The following is a 22125-nucleotide window of genomic DNA, read 5'->3' as shown; positions in this document are numbered from 1 at the left end:
CTGTAAATCATTTGGATCATTCTTCTATGTTTTTTTAGTACAGAGCAACTTGTGCTCCACACGCAGTAACTGATAAAACTATTCTGCCCACATTCAGGGCAACTGTCGGTCAAGATAGCTGTATATAGAGAGTGTGCCCACTAGTGGTGGAAATGGATCGAAGACAGGGGTGGACATACTATTGGTGCAATGATTGCGGCTGCATAGTTGCAAAGGGGCCACTTCTGCCTCCAAAGCAGGTGGAGTTGTGCATTATGATGAGCGATAGGACAGCAAAGGGCCCATATACTGTTCTCGCATCGGGGCCCTCCTCTGACCGTGTATGTGGGGAAAAAGCCAAAGAGTGGTCTGTAATTAACAAAGAGCACCAAAGCGGTGTGGTGGTTAATAAACTTTATTAAATTTTCCAATTGCTTCTTGCTTTGCACATACAACTATGTATATGCATGTGTATATGCACAGTATGTATATAAATATATATGCAATTTGCAATAGGCTTGTATTCATCATGTCTCATTCTCAAACATCTGCTACCTTATTTTGGAGTACTGAACATACTGTCTCCAAGATAAATGTATTTTTCACTATAATTTCTCCCTTCCATATGGCTATCTCAACATTTTCTTCTATGAAAAATTGAACAGAATTGATTTTGCTTTCCTTTAATACAGTATTACAGTTAACTTCTTTACAAAATACAAATAACACATCTCTGACAATCGAAGGGTCATTTCCAGTACAGCAGGAGAGCAGCAGAAACTCTACTCATCCCATTAATTTTGCTTGTGCTTATTTTGGCTATTTACTAGTCGTGCTGTTTCATGTAATAAAGCTTGTATATTTGGCTTCTTATATAGATTTGTATGATATGATGCAAATCACAATGTTATTATTGGAAAAGCCCTCGGGTCCACACAAATTATCGTTCTGACTTTCTTAATACTTGCACCGGACACACTGCGCAGTATTTGCTGTTGTTTTTGACATCTTTGTGGTTTGCAAATTACTTTATGGGCAGAGTTAACTTTTTAAAGGCAGGCTTATGAGAAATTTATTCCAAATGGCTTTGGGAAAAACTGATTAGCACTACTATCCATGTAACAAGAGATTAGGGCAGAAACCTATTAGGAAAATTGAAATAATGAAGCTGCTACATTGGAACTATTCCTGAAACAATATTGAGGGAAAACATAAATTCACCTTCAACAACGGGAATAATCAAAAGCCTATGCATCATTATAGATCATGTAATGGGCATTTATATAAAAAAAAAATGAAAAATGTGCTGTTGAGCAGAAAAAAAAATGTAAACATTAGATAGCCATGAGAAATAGCCTTCTCATTAGAGATGGACGTATTGCTTTGCTCAACCATGGTCCAAGGTATAGGTCAGTGCTCTGTGGTTCAACGTTCGATTATTTGGCCTGCCGTGACATCATCTGAGCAGCGCGCGACTTATAGATGACTTCTCCCCAGCCCAGCTAATAAGCTGAACCTGGGATCCCAAAGGATAAGGAAATTCTGGAGGGTAAGGAAATTCACGCAACTCCAGTCCATGGCCAAAGAGCACTGACCTGGACCTTGGCCCGTGGGTTTCGCAAAGAGATCCGTTCATCTGTACTCCTCATTATTTATACAGAGCAGTACTATTTGGGTTTCAATGGTATAGTATGATTTTTGGAATTCAAAGACATTCTACACTTGGAAGGAAACCTGTCAGGATTGATAATATACAGTGGGGAAAAAAAGTATTTAGTCAGCCACCAATTGTGCAAGTTCTTACACTTAAAAAGAGGAGAGAGGCCTTTAATTGACATGATAGGTAGAACACAACTATGTGAGTCAAAATGAGAAAATTAATCCAGAAAATCACCTTGGCTGATTTGGCAAAATTTATTTTTCAAATTATGGTGGAAAATAAGTATTTGGTCATTAACAAAAGTTCATCTCAATATTTTGTTGTATATCCTTTGCGAACAATGACAGGTGAAACGATTTCTGTAAGTCTTCACAAGGTTGGCACATACTGTTGGTGGTATGTTGGCAAATTCCTCCATGCAGGTCTCCTCTAGAGCAAAGATATTTTGGGCCTGTCAATGGACAAAATGGACTTCCAAATCCCTCAAAAGGTTTTCTATGGGGTTGAGATCTGGAGACTGGATAGGCCACTCCAGGACCTTCATATGCTTCTTTCAAAGACACACCTTTGTTGCCCTGGCGGTGCACTTGGAATCATTATCATGCTGAAAGGCCCATCCACGTTTCATCTTCAATGCCCTTGCTGATAGAAGGAGGTTTGCACTCAAAATCTCACAATATATGGCCCCATTCATTCTTTCATGTACACAGATCAGTCGTCCTGGTCCCTTTGCAGAGAAACAGCCCCAAATCATGATGTTGCCACCCCCATGCTTCACAGTAGGTATGGTATTCTTTTGTTGCAACACAGCATACTGTCTCCTGCAAACACGACGAGTTTTGTTTCTACCAAACAGCTCTACTTTGGTTTCATCAGACAATGTGACATTCTACCAATGCTCTTCTGGATAATCCAAATGCTCTCTAGCAAACTTCAGACAGGCCCTGACATGTACTGGCTTAAGCAGGGGGGCACATCTGGCACTTCAGGATCTGAGTCCCTGGAGGCGTAGTGTGTTACTGATGGTAGCCTTTGTTATGGTGGTCCTAGCTCTATACAGGTCATTCACTAGGTCCTACAGTGTGGTTCTGGGATTTTTGCTTAACGTTCTTGTGATCATTTTGACCCCACAGGGTGAGATCTTGCGTGGCGCCCCAGATCAAGGGAGATTATCAGTGGTCTTGTATGTCTTCCATTTTCTTATTATTGCTCCCACAGTTGATTTCATCACACCAAGCTGCTTGCCTATGGCAGATTCACACTTCCCAGCCTGGTGCATGGCTATAATTTTGTTTCTGGTGTCCTTCAACAGCTCTTTGGTCTTCACCATAGTGGAGCTTGGAGTGTGACTGTTTGAGGTTGTGGACAGGTGTCTTTTATACTGATAACAAGTTCAAACAGGTACCATTACTACAGGTAATGAGTGGAGGACAGAGGAGCCTCTTAAAGAAGAAGTTACAGGTCTGTGAGAGCCAGAAATCTTGCATGATTTTAGGTGACGAAACACTTATTTTCCACCATAATTTGGAAATAAATTTTGCCAAATCAGACCATGTGATTTTCTGGATTAGTTTTCTCATTTTGACTCGCATAGTTGTGGTCTACCTATGATGTCAATTACAGGCCTCTTTCATCTTTTTAAGTGAGAGAACTTGCACAATTGGTGGCTGACTAAATACTTTTTTCCCCACTGTACAAATGAAATGTTATCCAAGAAAGTAACAGGTTGACCATGATATCTGATGCAGCAAAACATAGAAAAAGTACTTTCAAACCAGAACACAGAGCACTACTGTATATTCCAATGACCTGTAAGAAGTAATTGGAGCGGAGAAGCTCTATTATAGAGTCAAAATGGTCAGTCATCCCTTTGGCTTGTCTGACATTTTCATGGCCTATGTCATCACAAGCCACCTCCAACAGCAAAGATGAAGTTGTGGCTATTGAGCCTCACTTTACTTTGCATGTACCTGAGGCTGCTGGTGGTGACTTGTCAAGACGGATGTCAATCAAGTCATGAGGAGGACATACTAGTGTCACAGAGAAGTGGCTCCACCCCAAGACTTCTTATAGGGAATGAGAATATGGTGATCACTGGTTAGTATTATTTCTATGTTGTGTTGCATTAGTCAGAATATACATACCGTAATTGTTATCCTGTTACCATACTGGAATTTGGTGATGGTGGTCACAAGGCCTAAACTCTCACCTGTAGTTGTACTGAAAGAGTAGTAAACACTTCCAGCCATCTGGGAAACTGAACTTTATGTGTAGAACAGCTCACACTATACTGTATAATAGTGTCACCCTGCCCTAATTGTTTTCTTTTTCTGCCCTAATTATTCATTACTTTACCTTTTCAGTAAAATAAAACTATAAACTGTAAACTGCACATATCAAATGGACCATTTATTTTTGTAAATAGTTATTACCATGATTTATGGAATAGGACGAATAATAGATTCACTTATTAGGAAGTATGTGTTTATTGCCCTTTCTGAATGCCTCCTAAAAATGAAGAATTAGTAGAATGAACACTGTTGGTTCAACAACATGATGCCATCTTTGTCTACAGTTCACTTGCTGGTTTTATTTAAAAAAAAAAAAGAGCTTCTGATATGGCTTTATATATATAAATGATGACAAAGGGATGATAAAGGGGTTGTAAGGAAACAAAGTACATTTTAATCAATAAATCATGGAACAACAATAAATTACACAATTGGATGTGTTAAAAAAGTTCCTTTTCTAAGATAATTTTATAAATGTGCCCATGCTATTAACTTTTATTTGCTATATCTAACCATGCAGAGTTGCTCCACTTCATGGTTGGCAGACATCACAGCTCTGAACCACAGCTCCTGGTCTGGATAGGAAGCAGAAGTCACTCATGATAAGCAAGGGCTCAAACTGTTTGCTTACGTGAGGTAACACGTTTACCAGCCTGTTTTATCACAGGAGTATTTCTGCCCTGTAACCATTCCTTTGCCACTGACTGATAAGCTCATAGGGCTAGAGATGTGGCAGAAACACTCACTCCTGTGAATAAACAGTAAGGGAAATGAGTTACCTGAGAAAGCAGCAGCTACAAGCCTCTGCGGTTCATCTGTATACTCATTAATCTATGTAACTTCTGCTTTCTTCCCTGGCCAGGAGCTGTGGTCGGAACTATGCTGTGTGCCACTAATGAACTGGAGCGACTCTACATGGTTGGACATAGCAAATAAAGGTACACAGCAGGGGCACATTTATAAGGTTCTCTCAGCACAGGAACATATTTTAACACATCCAGTAGTATAACTTACTATTATTCCAAGAACTAGCGATTAAAATATACTATGTTAGCAGGACAACCCTTTAAAGTTTTGGTAACATGGTAACATGCCTCTTTTATTTTTAACAAGATAAACGTTAATCTTCAAAAACTTTCTGAATTCTTTTAATTACTATCTTCTAGGTCAGATCTTTAATTATAACATTTATTGAATGTGACTAGGGCAAAAGACTGGTTGGTCTAATTAATGGTAATTGGAAAAAATAATGTTAATTAAAATAATACATACTGATCCGTTTGACAAGCAGTGCTCCTGTTCACTTTCCATGATAGTTGCCCTTTTACGAATCAATATTGGAAAATACTAAACTGCACATTTGCGTTGTTCAATGAAGCCCTTTGGGCAATTAATGATCTAGGATAAGGGAAGTCCCTGACTGAAGAGTAAATACTAATTACCAGTTTCTGGACGGTTAAATGGTCTATGAGGACAGAGTTGGCTCGGTAATGTTGGATACTGGAGGATGACAATTTACTGCCCCTAGAGATGGGCTTCTTGAATTAAATGGATTCGTGGAACACAACTGTCCCATTACCGACTCTGCCAAGATCTTTAATCACAGCACGACAGTAAATCTATGTTTAATGAATAAACAGTTCATTTTTCATTAGACATTTCACTTAAACCTTAGTTATCTGCAAGTTTGCATGAGTAGATCTGCATGAACTCAATGCCTACATCTTATCTTACTGAACAAACTCCTGGTCCACCACAGGCACATTACAAAGTAAAATGTAAATCACATCAAATAATTGTACGCAATAAGATAAGACAGCAAAAAAGGAGGGCAAAGCATCAATTTCAGACAGACAAGGAAATTGAAAAGGTGGGAACAAAGGAAATGAAATGCTTACCAAGCTCATTCAACAACAGGGCTGTAAAGAGAACACATAGAAGACAGACAAAGGATAAGAAACACAAATGAATAGTGATAATGGAGAAGCTGTCCACAGAAAGAATAACTGAATGGCTAAGGACACTCAGCGCAATCACCTTGTGGGCAGGATTATCATTTATGAAGAGGACAGAAAACATTTCCATGCTAGATGATAATGTTTGGAATTGTCTTTAGTGAACTGATAAGTTTATATACATTTTACCCAGGTGTCCACCTCTGAGTGAAAATAAAAAAAAATTATTGATTGAGATACTTAAAGGGAATCGGTTGGCAGGTTTTTGCAATGTAATCTAAGGACAGCTTGAGGTAGGGTCTGAAACACAGTTTTCATTGATGTATCACTTATTAGGCTGTATGCTGTTGTTTCAATACAATAAATGTTTTATCACCAAGAGGTTATCACTGCCTGGACTACAGCTCATGTGAGCACTGGTCCACTCACGCCCCCTCATCTGGTAAGCAGCTCACTGTCAATACACAATTTACATAGAGAGATGTGGTATCCGCAGTGTCAAGTTTCTGAGCTCTGCTACATCTAAAAACTCTGATTGTGTCACAACTACTGCATCCAGTAAACTAAGTGATACATCGTTGGAATCAGACTCTCTTTTCCTACATTATTCTACTCTCAGATGAGGTAGTAAAAACCTGGTGACAGATTCCCTTCACTTAGCTGCCTTACTTATTTCATGGTTCTATGAAAAATATGCTGTCGTGTTTGGGGTGACCTATCCTGTAAAGTTATAATTTTTTTTTAGAATTGGTTTAGTGCTACACCTTGCCTACCATATTATGGCACTCCTGGTGGCATATATTACTGGGAATCTCGTGGGTAAAAGCAAAGCTTCTTAGGATGAATACAGCATCTGATGGAGCGTGCCACAATTCTTTTTGGAATTTGACAAACCAGATTATATGCTCCTCGCTATGAGATTAGAGACATATAAATGTATGACCTGACCTCATAGAAGCCATATTATCCCTTAGAAGAAATAATGTCTTATTAATTCATCGTTTGCCTTTGCATAATGATTGGATATCTTATTTAATTGCAAAGATTCCCTTCCTTAATATTATATGTGAACATTTTTAGCACTAATTACTAAAATGTATTGTTTTATACCATTTTTATTGTTCATTGTGTCAAAGATCCTAAAAAGGCATTGCACAATCACGAGTAGTAATAAATAAGTTCATTTAAAAGACATAACTCCTCTACTAAGAAATATTAATTAAAAGCCTGCCAAACAATGCAAGGCGTAGTAGAAAATATACAATAACACCACAAGGCTCTAATTAAGTAACATCTTAGGCCCGTTCCATAAGGAAACACAGTGCTGTTAAATTATCTTAGGGTTATAATGCAAATGAGCAACCTGGTGCGTTTTATTACCCAGCCAAGTCTCTTTTGGCTTTATATTTATGCAATGATTGCTATAATTATTATGCATGTTCACTAATTAAGAAGTGTTTGTATCCTGCCCAAAGACCCAGAAAATCATGTGTTTAATGAAGATATGCAATCGGCCTAATTTCTAATTTTTGGGGGGGTAACAGCTAAAGTGAAAGTCCTCAGCGATTATAATTTTTTTCACAGATTTTGACATATCTACATTAGCCCTAATTAAGCAAACTAAGGACTTGGCCAAAAGAGCCTAATGCTCTGAACATATAATTATACACCTAATAGAAATGAAGCCAGATCAGTTATAAGAAACAATTCAAAGAACGTAAGATTGAAATGATGAAAGGTTTTTTTTTGTGTTTTATGTTTTTATTCTCTCTAGTATCTGTTAACTTTTAAAATTTAATTTCATGCAACTTTATTATGTAAAATCTGCATGCGGGATACTGGGATATTAGCAATGGAATTAGATCATTTTATTTTAGTTAGCATTTATAATGTTATTAATGTGTTAATAAACCATACGCATGCCCTTATTAGTAAAAAAACAAAACAAAACACAAATGATTGTCTTTTTGAAAGGACGGCATTACTGATCATAAGACCCTAGAAAGATACTCAAAATGGCCTTTATAACTCCTAAAGAGTAGGAATGCTGCACCAAACCGATGTTTCACCTATAGTGACACACTTTACTATGTATGATGCGGTTAAAAAGTTTGTGTAAGGGTGCAGTCGCGTGAGGATCGTATCGCAATCCTCGGACTGGCCGGCGGCTCTCATGACTTGTGTGTGACAGCTGCATAGAAACACATGCTATCACACTCAAGTCAGGAGAGCGGACGGCCAGCCCGAGGATTGCGATGCGATCATCGCGCGAGTAATACGGCCGTCTGACTGCGCCCTTAATTGCGCCTTTAACTATAGAATATTTAATAGAGGTGGGTTAGACATTCTCATCAGTGAGGACCTCTGTTTTCAGTGAAGGAACTGTCAACAGAAGGCATCACCTCTTTAGCTCTTATTGGTTTAATTTAAGAGAAATAAAAGACGAGCATCAGACTTTAAAGGGAACATGTGATTAGGGTTTTGCACCTCAAACTAATGTCATGCATGTACTGGAGCTTTCATGCTGATTAAAGCCATACCTTACCTGTAAAAATCAGTTTAGTAGTTTCCAAGAAATCCAGCATTGAAATCATAATGCAAATGAGTTGCAAGTGCTTCTGAGTGGGTCACTGCACTTGCAGCTGCCGCTCCTCCTTATTTCCTACCCACTGCCTGCCTCCTATTGTCTGACTAACAGGTCACTCTTGCTTCACTGGCCTGATGGTCAGACCCATAAGGCAAGCGTCGGGCAGGGAATAGGGAGGCATGGCAGTATAGCTGCAAACATAATGTGCATTTGTGGCTAATTTTCATATGATTTCAACATCATATTTCTCAAAAACAGCCCAATGGTTTTCTACAAACAAAGTATGGATTTAATCAGTAGGCAAGCCTTAAACATTCATGTCATTAGTCTGAGGCGTACAATGCTCCTGACAGGGTCCCTTTAATGGCCAACACCACTCCAAATAAAGTCAATAGAAACCAAGGAGAGATGAAGCCTAGTACTCTAGCAGCACTCGGAATCCAATCAATGAGAAGCTCTGACATCTCTCTATAATATTACAGATGCTTTATCAGGTATTATATGGAAATGGAAGGGATAGTCTATTTAAGTGGTTGCCTCATCGCCAGATTTTGCTAGGGGAATCCTTTACTGGCCAGGCATTTCCTCTGCAGATAAATGACTATCAATGTAATATAAGAATGGTTAAAGTCTGTCTGAATGTGAACCATAATTATTCATTTTGACTCCTAAAAAAGAGAGGCATAGAGTCCATACATCCCAATATATTTCTTCTTGAGACAACTCCTTTAAGGTGTTGAATGGGCTGCACTGCGGTAAACAAGAAGCCTTTTGTTTTCCAAAATGGTTCTTTATCGTCCCAACACATTTCGTCACCAGACCGTCACCTTTCTCAAGGCAAACAACTTACCTTGAGAGAGGCGTTGGACTGGTGCCGAAACACATGGGCACAATAAAGAACCATTTTGGAAAACAAAAGGCTTATCATTTACCGTATTGCAGCCCGTTCAACGCGCTATTGTCCTCTTCTACTATTAATCATCTGGAAGAAGTTTTTCTCCTCCAGCATTGGGTCACAGCAGCAGGTACATGTGTCTACAGGTGGGGGGCCTTCACATAACACCCCCAGGTGGACCAGGCGATACTTCTCTATGTGGGTGCGCTTTTGTCCCTTGAACAGTTTTTCAAACCCTATAGGGTGGCTCTATTTCTCTATTTGGTCCTATGGATGTAATTGAAGCGGGCGTGAATAGAAACCCCTTTTTTCCAAGCAGATGAGCCAGCTACTTCCGTGGACAGTTCTCGCTTTTGAATACAAGGGCAGAAATGATTTGACATATTGTCACAACCCTTCCTTTCGAATTCCCCCGGATTTATTACGTGCCTCATACTGCTGATGTGACTGACGCAATAATGGTGGCTGCTCTCCTCGCATGGTCTCAAGCTACAAACTGCATGAATTGAAATACATAACAGCAGAGGATTGTCTGTTCACTATTTATAGGTTATGTAGGGGAGGCTTTTATATCAAGGGGGCTAGCGGCTATATAAGGTTTACTACTGTGACTTGATTACTTAATATGGACCCTTTGCAGAAGACGATGGCATCTGTGCAATTATATACTTATACATGGCACTTGTATAGGTGGGAGTGAATAGAAGGAAGGAAGAGATGACTAAGTAAACATCCCTTTACAGATAGGGGCTAAGGCAGCAATCAGTTTTCTCGATACGTGTTAACCCCTTAATTTCCACAATCCGAAAGACACTCTGAAGTATATAACACGTGAAGGTTGCTTAGAGAGCTTTATGAGAGTATCAACAAAGAGTTTGCTAGGCTGTACAGAAAGCATTGCACAGAGTTCAGATGCCAAGCAAGAGGAGAGAGAGCAAGTTGTGAGAGTAGGGAATTACAAACAGGAGAGAAAGTTGATTTTTTTTAGCTGCTCGGTTTGTCTTAATATACTCTCACACCTTTCATTCCTCCTCGTATCCAGATTGGTTCTTCAAGCACAAGGTAGAAATAGGACTCTTTGTCATACTCCTCTCTGTCAAGTATTTTAAGGGTAATGTACTTCCTGTGGGGACACAAGACAAAGGGAAATGGATGTTTGCAATCTCACACACATGCTTTAACATTGATCTAAGCCTGGTAGTTATTATGAGTAGAGGAACCTGCACACATCCATGTAAGTATTTCGAGGGGCAAAAGAATATGATCTAAGTAAACATGTTCGTAAACTGGACAGCCTATTGACGTAAGATTCTTTCAAAAAAATTTGGCTGACTAGCTACTTAAAGTAATTTGCCAAGAAAATGAGTTCTTCAAAAGCCAAAAGGTCCCTTGTAGATACGTAAATGGATGTGTGCTTATGAGACAATGGATTAAGCCAACCAAGTGTGGTAAGTCAGACATGTTACTGGTTAGGGCTCAGCCTCAGAGCAGATCCCCCACCTTTCTTCTCACTCATCTCCATCAGACGAGGTTCCCCAATCTCAAGGAAGAAGGTCTTGTTTTTCTCATATTCCTCATCATCAATTATTTTCACTGATATGATTTTGCTGCAGGAAGAGGAAAAGGAAAGATTGAAGAGAAGAAGCATAGGACAAAAGAGAAGCCGAAAGTCAACTAGGCAACAGCATTCAGAACGGCAGAGCTAGACAAAGGCGGGAATACAGAATAGGGAGAGTCAAGGAAAGAGACAGGCAGCTAGAAGCTAGAGGCCTATGTTCTGATTACACCAGTGAAATCTGAGATCACTTGACGAAGCTTCCTAAATTATTTTTTACCTTTTAATATTTGCAAAAAATATACATTTTTTTTACATGGTACATCACAAGTTCTTAACTTGATTGGGACACAAAAAATGTTATACCTGAGCTAACGCCTGGAATTAAGTCAGTGTCTCTTTCTACTGCTGGATCCAAATATATTGAAAACTTAAGGGATATGCACATCTTCTTTGGTATTCTTATTTACTTAAAGGGAATGTCACAATGTTTTTCAACACCTAATCAAAGAGCAGCATAATGTAGAAACAGAGACCCTTATTCCAGTGATGTGTTACTTCTTAAGCTGCTTAATGTAGTTTTGACAAAATCACTGTTTTATCAGCAGGAGATTATCACTAAAAGACTAGTAAACCTGCTGCTAGGTAGTCCACCATACTCATGAGCCCTGTATAACCCCACCATTGATGAGGGTGGGGCTATAAAGAGTTCAGCATTAAGCAAACTGGTAGATGAGGAGCATATAAAGTAGAGATTTTATCACAATGACAGCAAGCAACTCCGTAAGTGACATATTGCTGTAATCAGGGTATTTGCCCCTACATTATTCTGCTCTAAAATGGGGTAGCATAAACCGGATGGCAGATTCCCTTTAAATGCACATATTTTGGACAGTTGTCTTCTACAGCTTCTGTGTTTCACAGTACATAATTCTCTTGAACTATCTTTAAAGTTAATTTATGACTAATTGAAGAGCTGAACGTTCATTTGGTCTTAATCTCCAGCTTCAAAGATCGTTTAGAAGAAGAATAAGAGGGTTACAAACCCTGCGACCAAACAAGCTCACTGACAGATTAGACAGTTAGTTTATTCTTTATAACTATGTGTCCCCAACATTGAGTATAGCACTTGATAAACAATGAAAATACATGAGTCTGTGACTAACAGTTGCAGATAAAGAGGAGATCTATGGTAATATAAAACATTCAATTTTTATTTAAATGCATTAAAATATTCAACCAATAAAACCATTTTAATAAACATGGATATCTCAAAAAGAAGTACAGACCAAATGTATATGACTCATTGTGAGTAGTATTACATATGGATGTACAGTATATCACCTTTGGAAATAAATATTTGGTACACATATAAACCTCAGAGAATTAAAAAATTGCCTGATATCTATAGTAATATGGAATATCTCACAAAAGTTTTTATATAAAAAAAACTCCATCTATTGTTAGATATTAGATTTAATTCAATGTATGTATGTGGCACCCCAGGAGCTCGGTTGCCAAAATGGCCTTGCCTCCCTCCAGGGGAGAGTGATGTCATGCCTGGAAGCAAAAAAGGAATCCCCTTACCAGGTATTTCCAGCATACAACACAATTCCTGCTCCAGGCCAGCAGAGGGAGCTCTAAACCAGACTTCTGGGGAGCTGCTCTCTGGTTAGAAGCAAGAAGTTAGTAGTTAGTTAGTGCCTGAACAGGGTTGAGATAGGACATGTGGAGAGAAGCTGAGGACAGGAGCTATAGCTGAGCTCACCACAAGGCTTGAGCGCCAGAGACCGGACCCCGGAGTTCAAGGCTGTGTGGGTACTAAAGCCCCAGCAGCAGAATCCGGAGGTCAGAAGACCAACAGCAGCACGTGTGAGCCGGAGCGATCCCTGAAGCAGGCTACAGTTGCCTGTCATGCGAGTGGAGTTCTACCTCAATAGCAGACTGAGAGAGGAAATTGAGTAGAGTTTACAGCAGCAAGTACCTCATAGAATAGCGCTAGAGAGGAGGCCTCACAAACCACCTGTATAAGGAGATTCCCAAATTGCTTTCAGGCTGACTGACTCCAGAACCATCTGTAACCTGAGCCCTGGACTGTACCTGCACAGCTCAGTAAAAGGTATAGGAAACTGCACTCTGTTGTGTCCTCTAATAATTCCTGTGTCACCTATCCAACTCTGTTACATTTATCATCATCAAATACATCTTCTCTATCACAACTGCCCTGGGACAAAGCTCTGCTTGTGGAGAGCTGTACCAACTCTGCTGCATTACCACCAGTCCCAGAGGATCTGCCCTGCAGCTCTGGTCACCTCTGACCAGAAACCACAGGTGGCGTCAAACATTTTATCACAAACTTTATTACAAACACTTTATTTTTCCCTTTTTCACTATTCCCCTTTTATTGGACACCCAGGGCCACAGACCGGGTCACCACTGCAGTGATACTGCCCCTTTAAGAGCAGCCCGGTACCGAGTATCCCCACTGGCGGGCGCTTCATGTACAGTCGACTCAATCCTGTCTTTATATCCATATAAACATAAGAGCTCAAAATGCTGTAGGTAGTAGTACCTTGAGATATATACAGAAAATATACAGAACTAGCAGGGAATGATGGTAGTAGGGAGCTTGTCTCATTATACATAGGTGAAGTGAAACAGAGCAAACTTCTGAGATATTATTATTAGTTCCCTTCACTTACAGTTGTGTTCAAAACTTTACATACCCCAGCAGAATTTTTGCTTTCTTGGCCTTTTTTCTGAGAATATGAAAACACCAAAACTTTTTCTACACTCACGATTAGTGGTTGGGTGAAGCCATTTATTGTCAAACTACTGTTTTCTCTTTTTAAATCATAATGACAACCTAAAACATCCAAATAACCCTGTTCAAAAGTTTACATACCCCATTTCTTAATACCGTGTATTGCCCCCTCTAACGTCAATGACAGCTTGAAGTCTTTTGTGGTAGTTGTGGATGAGGTTCTTTATGTTCTCAGATGGTAAAGCTGCCCACTCTTCTCGGCAAAAAGCCTCCAGTTCCTGTAAATGCCTGGGCTATCTAGCATGAACTGCACGCTTGAAATCTCCCCCGAGTGGCACAATGATATTGAGGTCAGGAGACTGAGATGGCCACTCCAGAACCTTCACTTTGTCTGCTGTAGCTAAGGGCAGGTAGACTTGGCCTTGTGTTTTGTATCGTTGTCATGTTGAAATGTCCAAGTACATCCCATGCGCACTTTCCAGGCTGATGATTGCAAATTTGCCTCCAGTGTTTGCTGATCACGTGCTGCCTTAATCTTTCCTTCAAGTTTGAACATGTTTACTGTGCCTTTGTAGCTCACACATCCCCAAAACATCAGCTATCCACTTCCATGCTTTATAGTAAGAATGGTGTTCCTTTCATCATACTGTAGGCCTTGTTGATCTTTCTCCAAATCTAACTTTAATGGTTATGGCCAAGTTCAATTTTGGTCTCATCACTCCAAATTACCTTGTTCCAGACATTTTGAGACTTGCCTCTGTGCTGTTGTGCATACTGTAGGCGAGATACTTTGTGGCATTTGCGCAGTAATGGCTTTCTTCTGGCGACTCAACCATGCAGCCCATTTTTATTCAAGTGCCTCCTTATTGTGCATCTTGAAACAGCCACACCACTAGTTTTCAGAGTCCAGTATTTCAGCTGATGTTTTTTGTGTGTTTTTCTTTGCATCCCGCACAGTTTTCCTGGCAGTTGTGGATGAAATTTTTGTTGGTCTAGCTGACCGTGGTTTTGTTTTTACAAAGCCCCTAATTTTCCATTTGTTGCTAACAGTATGGACGCTGCTGACTGGCATTATCAATTCCTTGGATATCTTTTTGTATCCCTTTCCTGTTTTATACAGTTCAACTACATTTTACCGTAGATCAGTTGACAATTCTTTTGCTTTCCACATGACTTACAATCCAGAAACGTCAGTGGCAGGCTGAAAGATGCAAGAGTCTGTCTGTATCCCAGAAGCGCTCTCAGCTTTTATGCACACACACTGATTACAAGTAAACAGGTCAGAGGTGAGGATGTTACCTTTAGTAGACAGTCAAACCCATTTGTGTCAACTTCTGTGCATGTTTTTCAGGTCAAAATCACCAGGGTATGTAAACTTTTGATCAGGGTGATTTGGATGTTTCGACTTGTCATTATGGTTTAAAAAGAGAAAACAGTAGTTTGTCAATAAATGCCTTCACCCAACCACTAACCATGAGTGGAGAAAAAGTGTTGGTGTTATCCTTTATATTGATCTCAGCAAAGAGCAAACAGATGAACGGCAAACTAGGGCACACAAATCACCACATTAACTGACGGAGCTATTTATCTGAAGTATTGCGGTATATATTTCAGTCAAAAAACGGAGTTGCTTGCATGAAAAAACCTGAATATTTCAATGTGAAGCGAAAAAGAAAGAAATATGCAGCACTCACCAATATAGCTGAAAAACTGTGCGTCTTTATTTCACATGAATTCCATCAATGGATATGTGGACATGCAGGACATTAGAGGAATGCTAGGGGAGGGAGGTGCCGGACAAAGGCCGTTTCGCGATTACTCGCTTCTACGGGTCCAGGAGACCCGTAGAAGCGAGTAATTGCGAATCGGCCGCTGTATGTCCACATATGTCCACATATCCATTGATGGAATTCATGTGAAATAAAGACGCACAGTTTTTCAGCTATATTGGTGAGTGCTGCATATTTCTTTCTTTTTCGCTTCACATTGAATTATCCTTTATATTCTCTGAAAAAAGGCCAAGAAAGCAAAAATTCTGCCAGGGTAAGGGCCCCGTCACACATAGCGATCTCGCTAGCGAGATAGCTGCTGAATCACATATTTTGTGACACAACAGCGATCTCACCAACGAGATCGCTGTGTGTGACAGCGATCAGCGACCGGCCCCCCTGCCGGTATCGCTGATCGCTCTTGGAAAGCCCTGGACATTTCTTTGATCGCTGGTCTCCTGCTGGCCAGCACACATCGCTGCGTGTGACAGGCGGGAGACCAGCGATCAGCTGGTAACTAAGGTACACATCGGGTATCTAAGGGACGTGCGTCCCTTAGATACCCGATGTGTACCTTAGTTACCAGCGCGCTGATGCAGGGAGCTGGTAACTAAGGTATACATCGGGTTTCTAAGTGACGCACGTCCCTTAGATACCCAATGTGTACCTTAGTTACCAGCTCCCTGCATCAGCGCGCTGGTAACTAGAGTACAATGGTGCTGATTGCTGGTGAAGCTGTCTGTTTCACAGCTCACTAGCGATCATGTAGCGACTCACCAGCGATCCTGACACGTTGATATCGTTGTCGGGATCGCTGGTGAGTCGCTATGTGTGACGGTACCTTAAGTAAACTTTTGAGCACAACTGTATGTATAATGAGACATATAATACATGTTTATATAATAGTGTTATCTAATTTATCCAGTTTACCTGGATACATGGAGGATGGTGTATGGCATGGAGCTACTACAGCATGGTCTGGTCTGGTCAGGTCAGACACACCCCCAGGAAGAAGCCAGAGCAGTGAAACACACTTCAGGGTTTAGAAGTTCAGACCAAACCATGCTATAGTAACTCAATACCCAACACCATCCTCCATGTATCCAGATAAAAACATCAACATTAAACTATTACTTTTTTTAAATAATCCTTGTTTTGTAAAATGATTTTATTGGTTGAATATTTTAATACATTTAAATAAAAATTGAATATTTTATATTACCTTAGATCTTTTCTTTATCTGCGACTAGTGATTAGTGAGTATACTCGCTTGGGTTTTCCCGAGCATGCTCGGGTGTCCTCCAAGTATTTTGGCATGCGTGGAGATTTTTTTTGTGTCATCTCAGTTGCATGATTTGTGGCTGCTAGGCAGCCTGAATACATGTGGGGATTCCCTAACATACAGGCACATGTATTCAGGCTGTCTAGCAGCCGCAAATCATGCAGCTGCGTGGACACAAACTAAATATCTGAGCAGTGCACGCCAAAATACTCGGAGGACACCCGAGCATGCTTGGGAAAACCCGAGCAACAAGTATACTCGCTCATCACTATTTGCGACTGTTTGGTCACAGACTCATGTATTTTCATTGGTTAGTTTATTCTGCAGTCTGCTATGTACTGTGATACATAAATGCTGTAGCTGCTATACCACGCAGTCCTAAACATTTCATAAATCCCAACTGCAAAAAAAAGTGTTTTTTTACCCCAAAATACATCCATTTAAGTAAAACAAAGGTGTCCAGTCTTTAAAGTCGGTTAATGAACACCTTCCATAGTTACAAAAAATATCCAAGACAATGAGTTGCAAATTTTTTGCACATTCTTTGATATGCCACAATGTGTTCAATGGTATTTCCAGCACTTTATGAACATCCTTATTTGCATGAACATAAATCTGTTCACAGAACAATTAAGAGGTGTTCAATAACTCATTACTGACACAGACAAGGGTTAAAAACCCCAAGCCATTATTTGTGACCCTTGTCAAAAAGGTTAAGTGCCCAACATAACACAGATCATTTGATTGTTTGCGCAAAAGCCATAGAAAAACATTCACAACTCATTGTCACTTATAATTTGAGTGGAGTCTTCACTGGTAGTGATGGCATTTGGTTGAGAGAAGCTCAATCATGTCATAGTGGATAAAATGATGTATACCGCTCCTACGAGAGTCCATAACTTTATAGCAGTTACATCTGTGCCTGTACCCACTTTACAAAGACACAGAAACTGAAGCCAAAAATGCTTTCCGACACATTGCACATGGAGAAATAATAACCCACAAAAGCTGGCTTTACAAATGGCTCAAATTATATACAATCAAGACCCTTGAATGACACAAAATTACTTGATCATAAAGAAAGAACTTTTACCGCATTTTGTTTAAGAAACTCTTGGAAAGTGAATGCACCTTTTATGTAGACTATGGACATCTGCAGCATCCTAGAATTTCTATACAATGCTATCTCTGATTTATTTTAAAGCAACATTTTACAAAGATTTGTCATGAAGGAACCATTCCATAAAATACAATGTCGATCAATGATAGGCTTTGTGGGATCACTAAGGGGTGCCAGTATATCTCTAGCCCACCTCTGCAACCTTAGGCACAGTCTTGCCAGTAATAGAAAATGATTTCACCAAATAAACCATGAGTCGACTTTTCTTTCCAATGTCTGTGGACAAAAGTCTAAATAGTGGTGATTTCATAGCAAAATATAAAATTGTTTGTCTTTTAGTGCTTCCTAACACTACTGCAGCCCTATCCAGCAACGACAGGAGGGTTCGGGGTTGGCTTGCTCCATCATCTTTCTATGATCTGAGCGAATCCTTAAGAAGTTATTCAAAGCCATTCAATATAAGGGTTAAGCACCCACAACGTAGGACTAGGTGACCTATAGCAGCCACATGAGCTACATCAATGGCATAAACGCACTTATCAACAGCTTTTTGTATTTCTCTATATTATACTTAAAATTTTAAAGATTATCCATCATCAGGTTTTTGCCACCTAATGTGAGGGCAGCAAGATGTAGAAACAGAGACCATGAATTCAACGCTGTGTCACTTACTGGGCTGATTGCTGTAATTTTGGTACAATCACAGTTTTATCAACAGGATATTATCCCTAGAGGCCTCGTAACCCTGTAATCAACCATATTCATGAACTCTGTATAATCTCGCCACCACCATTGATTGGCAAATTTCTGTGTACACTGTGAAAAAGCAAAAATCTGCCAATCACTGGTGTGGGCGGGATTATACAGAGCTCAGCATTCAGAGAGTTGCTAGATTTACAGCAGAAAAAAAAATAGTTTTTTTTAATCAAAATTGCAGCAAGCAGCTCAATAAGTGATACATCACTGGAATCAGGGTCTCTACCCCTACTACCCCTACGTCACAATGCTCTCAGATTAGGAAGCAAAAATCTGTTAATGGATTCCTTTTAAGAATAAGGCTATGTTCATATTTATATTTAAAACTCCTCTAAGACTCTCTAATGCAGATTCCACCAAAATATGCTTCACTTTTTTTCTGGTCAAAAGGGAGACACCATGATAAGAACCAGATGGAACCCTCTAAAGTCCACACAGTCAGTCATATGGTTGATCCCTCCCTGTATCCTATAAATGGAAAAAAGGAAAAATGAATGGAGAAATTACCAGAGCCTTAGACGGGTAAAAGCTTAGAAGACCATCAACATGGAGCACAGTAATTATTTCACATATAATATAAATAATAATTGTAAGAAATATTGAATCGCATCAGACTAATGGAGTGTACGGTCCCATCCAGGCTGTTCTCTTTGGCGTTTTTCTACTTGGCAGTAGGACAGTAAGTAAAGCTACAGCTGGGAGGATTGAAAGAAACAAATTGAACTGGCAGCATTTCTCCGGATAATACACAAAACTGGCAATTTAAGGCATTAAAGTGGCTAATTATTTTGTTATTGCCTATTATGTTTCAAACATCACGTACGCCAGGCAGGCTTCCTTAATATAGTTGCGGCCAATAAACGACCCACTATATTATCATTTAAAGAGGGGAGGCGGGAGGGGCAAGAGGACTTTTTGCTCTGATTTTGATCTTGAACTTCAGACAGCAGCTATCAACCGGTAGTAATTAACCAGATTATGTTCCAATAAACTCACAAGTCTGAATGGGTAATCACCACATTATGATATTTCCACTGTGTTTTGCCATTATCATCACACTCCAATCAAAAGCCACTAGCTAAGCACATCCACGAGAACGTTCCCCGAGAAAATTGCTGGAAAAGAAAGACGTCTTCAGTAAGCTTAATTTATTTGACAAATACTTCCAATTTTCAAATTACGAAAAGTTTACCGTCTCTCATACCAGATGACAAATTTGGCCCTTACTATTCAGGTGTGTACGCTTTCAATGAGATGTTCTTTCATTATACATGATGATCGTTAATATTCTTGCAGATTCAGTACAATAGAGAAAAAATATTCAAACAGTAGTGGAGGAAAAATATATCCATGTTAGGTAGTAGGTAAAAAAAATACTAAAAATTGAGAGTCCTCAGTGATCGATACCCTTTAATTGCTAACTGAAATGTTGGTAACAGTAGCAAAATTTCAAGACTACTCAGGTCTCTTCATCAGGTCTCCTCCTGCCCAACAAAGAGACCTGTTAGTCTTCAAAGCTTGCTATTGGCAAGAACAATGAAAATAAACATCTATAGAATGGGAGGAATAGAATTAAGCAACAGCACATGTGAAAAAGACTTGGGTATACTAATAGATCACAGACTGCACATGAGTCAACAGGGTGATGCAGCAGCAAAAAAAGGCAAACACAGTTCTAGTATGTATTAAAAGAAGCATAGAGTATAGATCACGTGAAGTAATTATCCCCCCCTACTCATCCGTGGTCAGGCCTCATCTGGAATACAGTGTCCAGTGCTGGGCACAACATTTTAAAAAAGACATTGAAAAATGGAGCAAGGTTAGAGAAGAGAGACCAGGATGGTGAGCAGACTGCAAAGTATGTCTTACAGGGAACGGTTAAAGGATCTGGGAATGTTTACCTTACAAAAAAAAAGGCTAAGAGGAGACTTAATAGCTGTCTACAAATATGTGAAGGGATGTCACAGTGTAGAGGGATCATCATTATTCTCATCTGCACAGGTAAACACAAGAAGCAATGGGATGAAACTGAAAGGGAGAAGATACAGATTAGATATGGGGAAAAAAAATTTTGAGAGTGAAGGTGATCAATGAGTGGAACAGGCTGCCACGAGAGGTAGTGAGTTCTCCTTCAATGGAAGCTTTCAAACAGAGGCTGGACAGACATCTGTCTGAGATGCTTTAGTGAATCCTGCATTGAGCAGAGGGTTGGACACGATGACCCTGGAGGTCCTTTCTAATGCTAACATTCTATGATTCTATTTGTTAGCATCTTTACAGTTAGCCATCAAAAGGTATCAACCACTGAGGACTCTCAATATGTAAAAGTCATGGGAAAGAGAAGCTCCCACGCAGTCAAAATGCCAGCCTCCCATTTTTTGCTTGTATGATGTTTCACTGGCAAGATACGTCATCACCACTCCCCTTCAGGAGCATTATACGCATGCACAGATGGGGTTGTGGCCAGGATGCCTTCCTTCACTGTGCATATGGCCGATGCTGCTAGAGGTGGCTTGTGATGACATATCCTGCATGTGATTTATCTATCAAGCAAGGAGAAGGGGTTGAAAAGGGTGACTATTTTGGGAGAGCAGATCCACCCTGGAACCTTTTATGTTTGTTTAAATACAGTTGTCAAAGCTATTTTTCTCCCTTATGCCGAATCTGTGATATGATAGAACATAGTCATTACAAACTTTTCACCATCCTAGTTAACATATTCGTAGCGGTTTAGGGGCCCAAAATCCTCCTGACACGAGATCATTAGTCATGGTACGCAGTTTGTGATAGAGCTCATGGGTACGTCATCACCTTCTGCAGCATTCAGCGCAGAGTGGCCAGCTTGACTGTCAGGAGAGTATATCCACCCCCAAAACTTTTTCTAAATATAAAGAAAAAAAAACAACTAACCCTTTCTGTTCCCAATATTAAAGAAGCACGAGGCCACGCCACTGCCCAGCGTTTGTAGATCTAAGTGATGTTGATCTGGCACTTCCAGATTCAATTGCAGATAAAATAATGATTTTATTGTTAGGGTACCGTTACACTTAGCGATGCACCAGCGATCCCGACAACGATATGGATCGCTGGTGCATCGCTAAGTGGTCGCTAGTGAGCTGCCACACAGGCAGATCTCACCAGCAACATCGCTGGGGTCGGGGGTCGCTAATTACCTCTCAGACGCGGCGATCCTGACGTCCTCCCGCCCGCGTCCACGCGTCGCTCGTCGGCACCAAAGGAAGCCCAGCAGGAAGCGCCCGACGAGAAATGATCCAGGACGTTCTCGCGCGACCAGCAATAATCAGCGGGGGAGCCGGTTGGAGGTAAGTATCACACATAGTGATATCGCTAGCAATATCGCTGCTACGTCACAAAATCAGTGACTTTACAGCGATATTACTAGCGATATCGCTATGTGTAACGGGGGCTTTAATCCATTGAAAAGATTTACACATTACACCATCATTACAAACTTTTCACTATCCTAGATAATATGCCTGTAATGGTTTAGG

General features: G+C 40.1%; 1 protein-coding gene across 2 annotated transcripts in view; it reads right to left on the bottom strand.

Moving 5' to 3' along the window:
• Nucleotides 1-22125, bottom strand: part of SLC8A1 (solute carrier family 8 member A1) — a 509050-nt gene that overhangs the window by 145396 nt on the left and 341529 nt on the right. The window contains exon 3 of one of the 2 annotated variants that reach the window (XM_073557503.1): nucleotides 10387-10490. In XM_073557503.1, coding sequence (XP_073413604.1) covers nucleotides 10387-10490 — 104 coding nt within the window. Of the gene's footprint in view, nucleotides 1-10386; nucleotides 10491-10867; nucleotides 10975-22125 lie in introns of both variants that reach the window. The other variant, XM_073557502.1, reaches the window with a different exon arrangement.

Source organism: Dendrobates tinctorius, unplaced genomic scaffold (assembly GCF_039654945.1).
Source record: "Dendrobates tinctorius isolate UK_male_01 unplaced genomic scaffold, ASM3965494v1 ptg000250l, whole genome shotgun sequence".
Classification (NCBI taxonomy): domain Eukaryota; kingdom Metazoa; phylum Chordata; class Amphibia; order Anura; family Dendrobatidae; genus Dendrobates; species Dendrobates tinctorius.
This window is presented reverse-complemented; position numbering and strand designations above follow the sequence as displayed.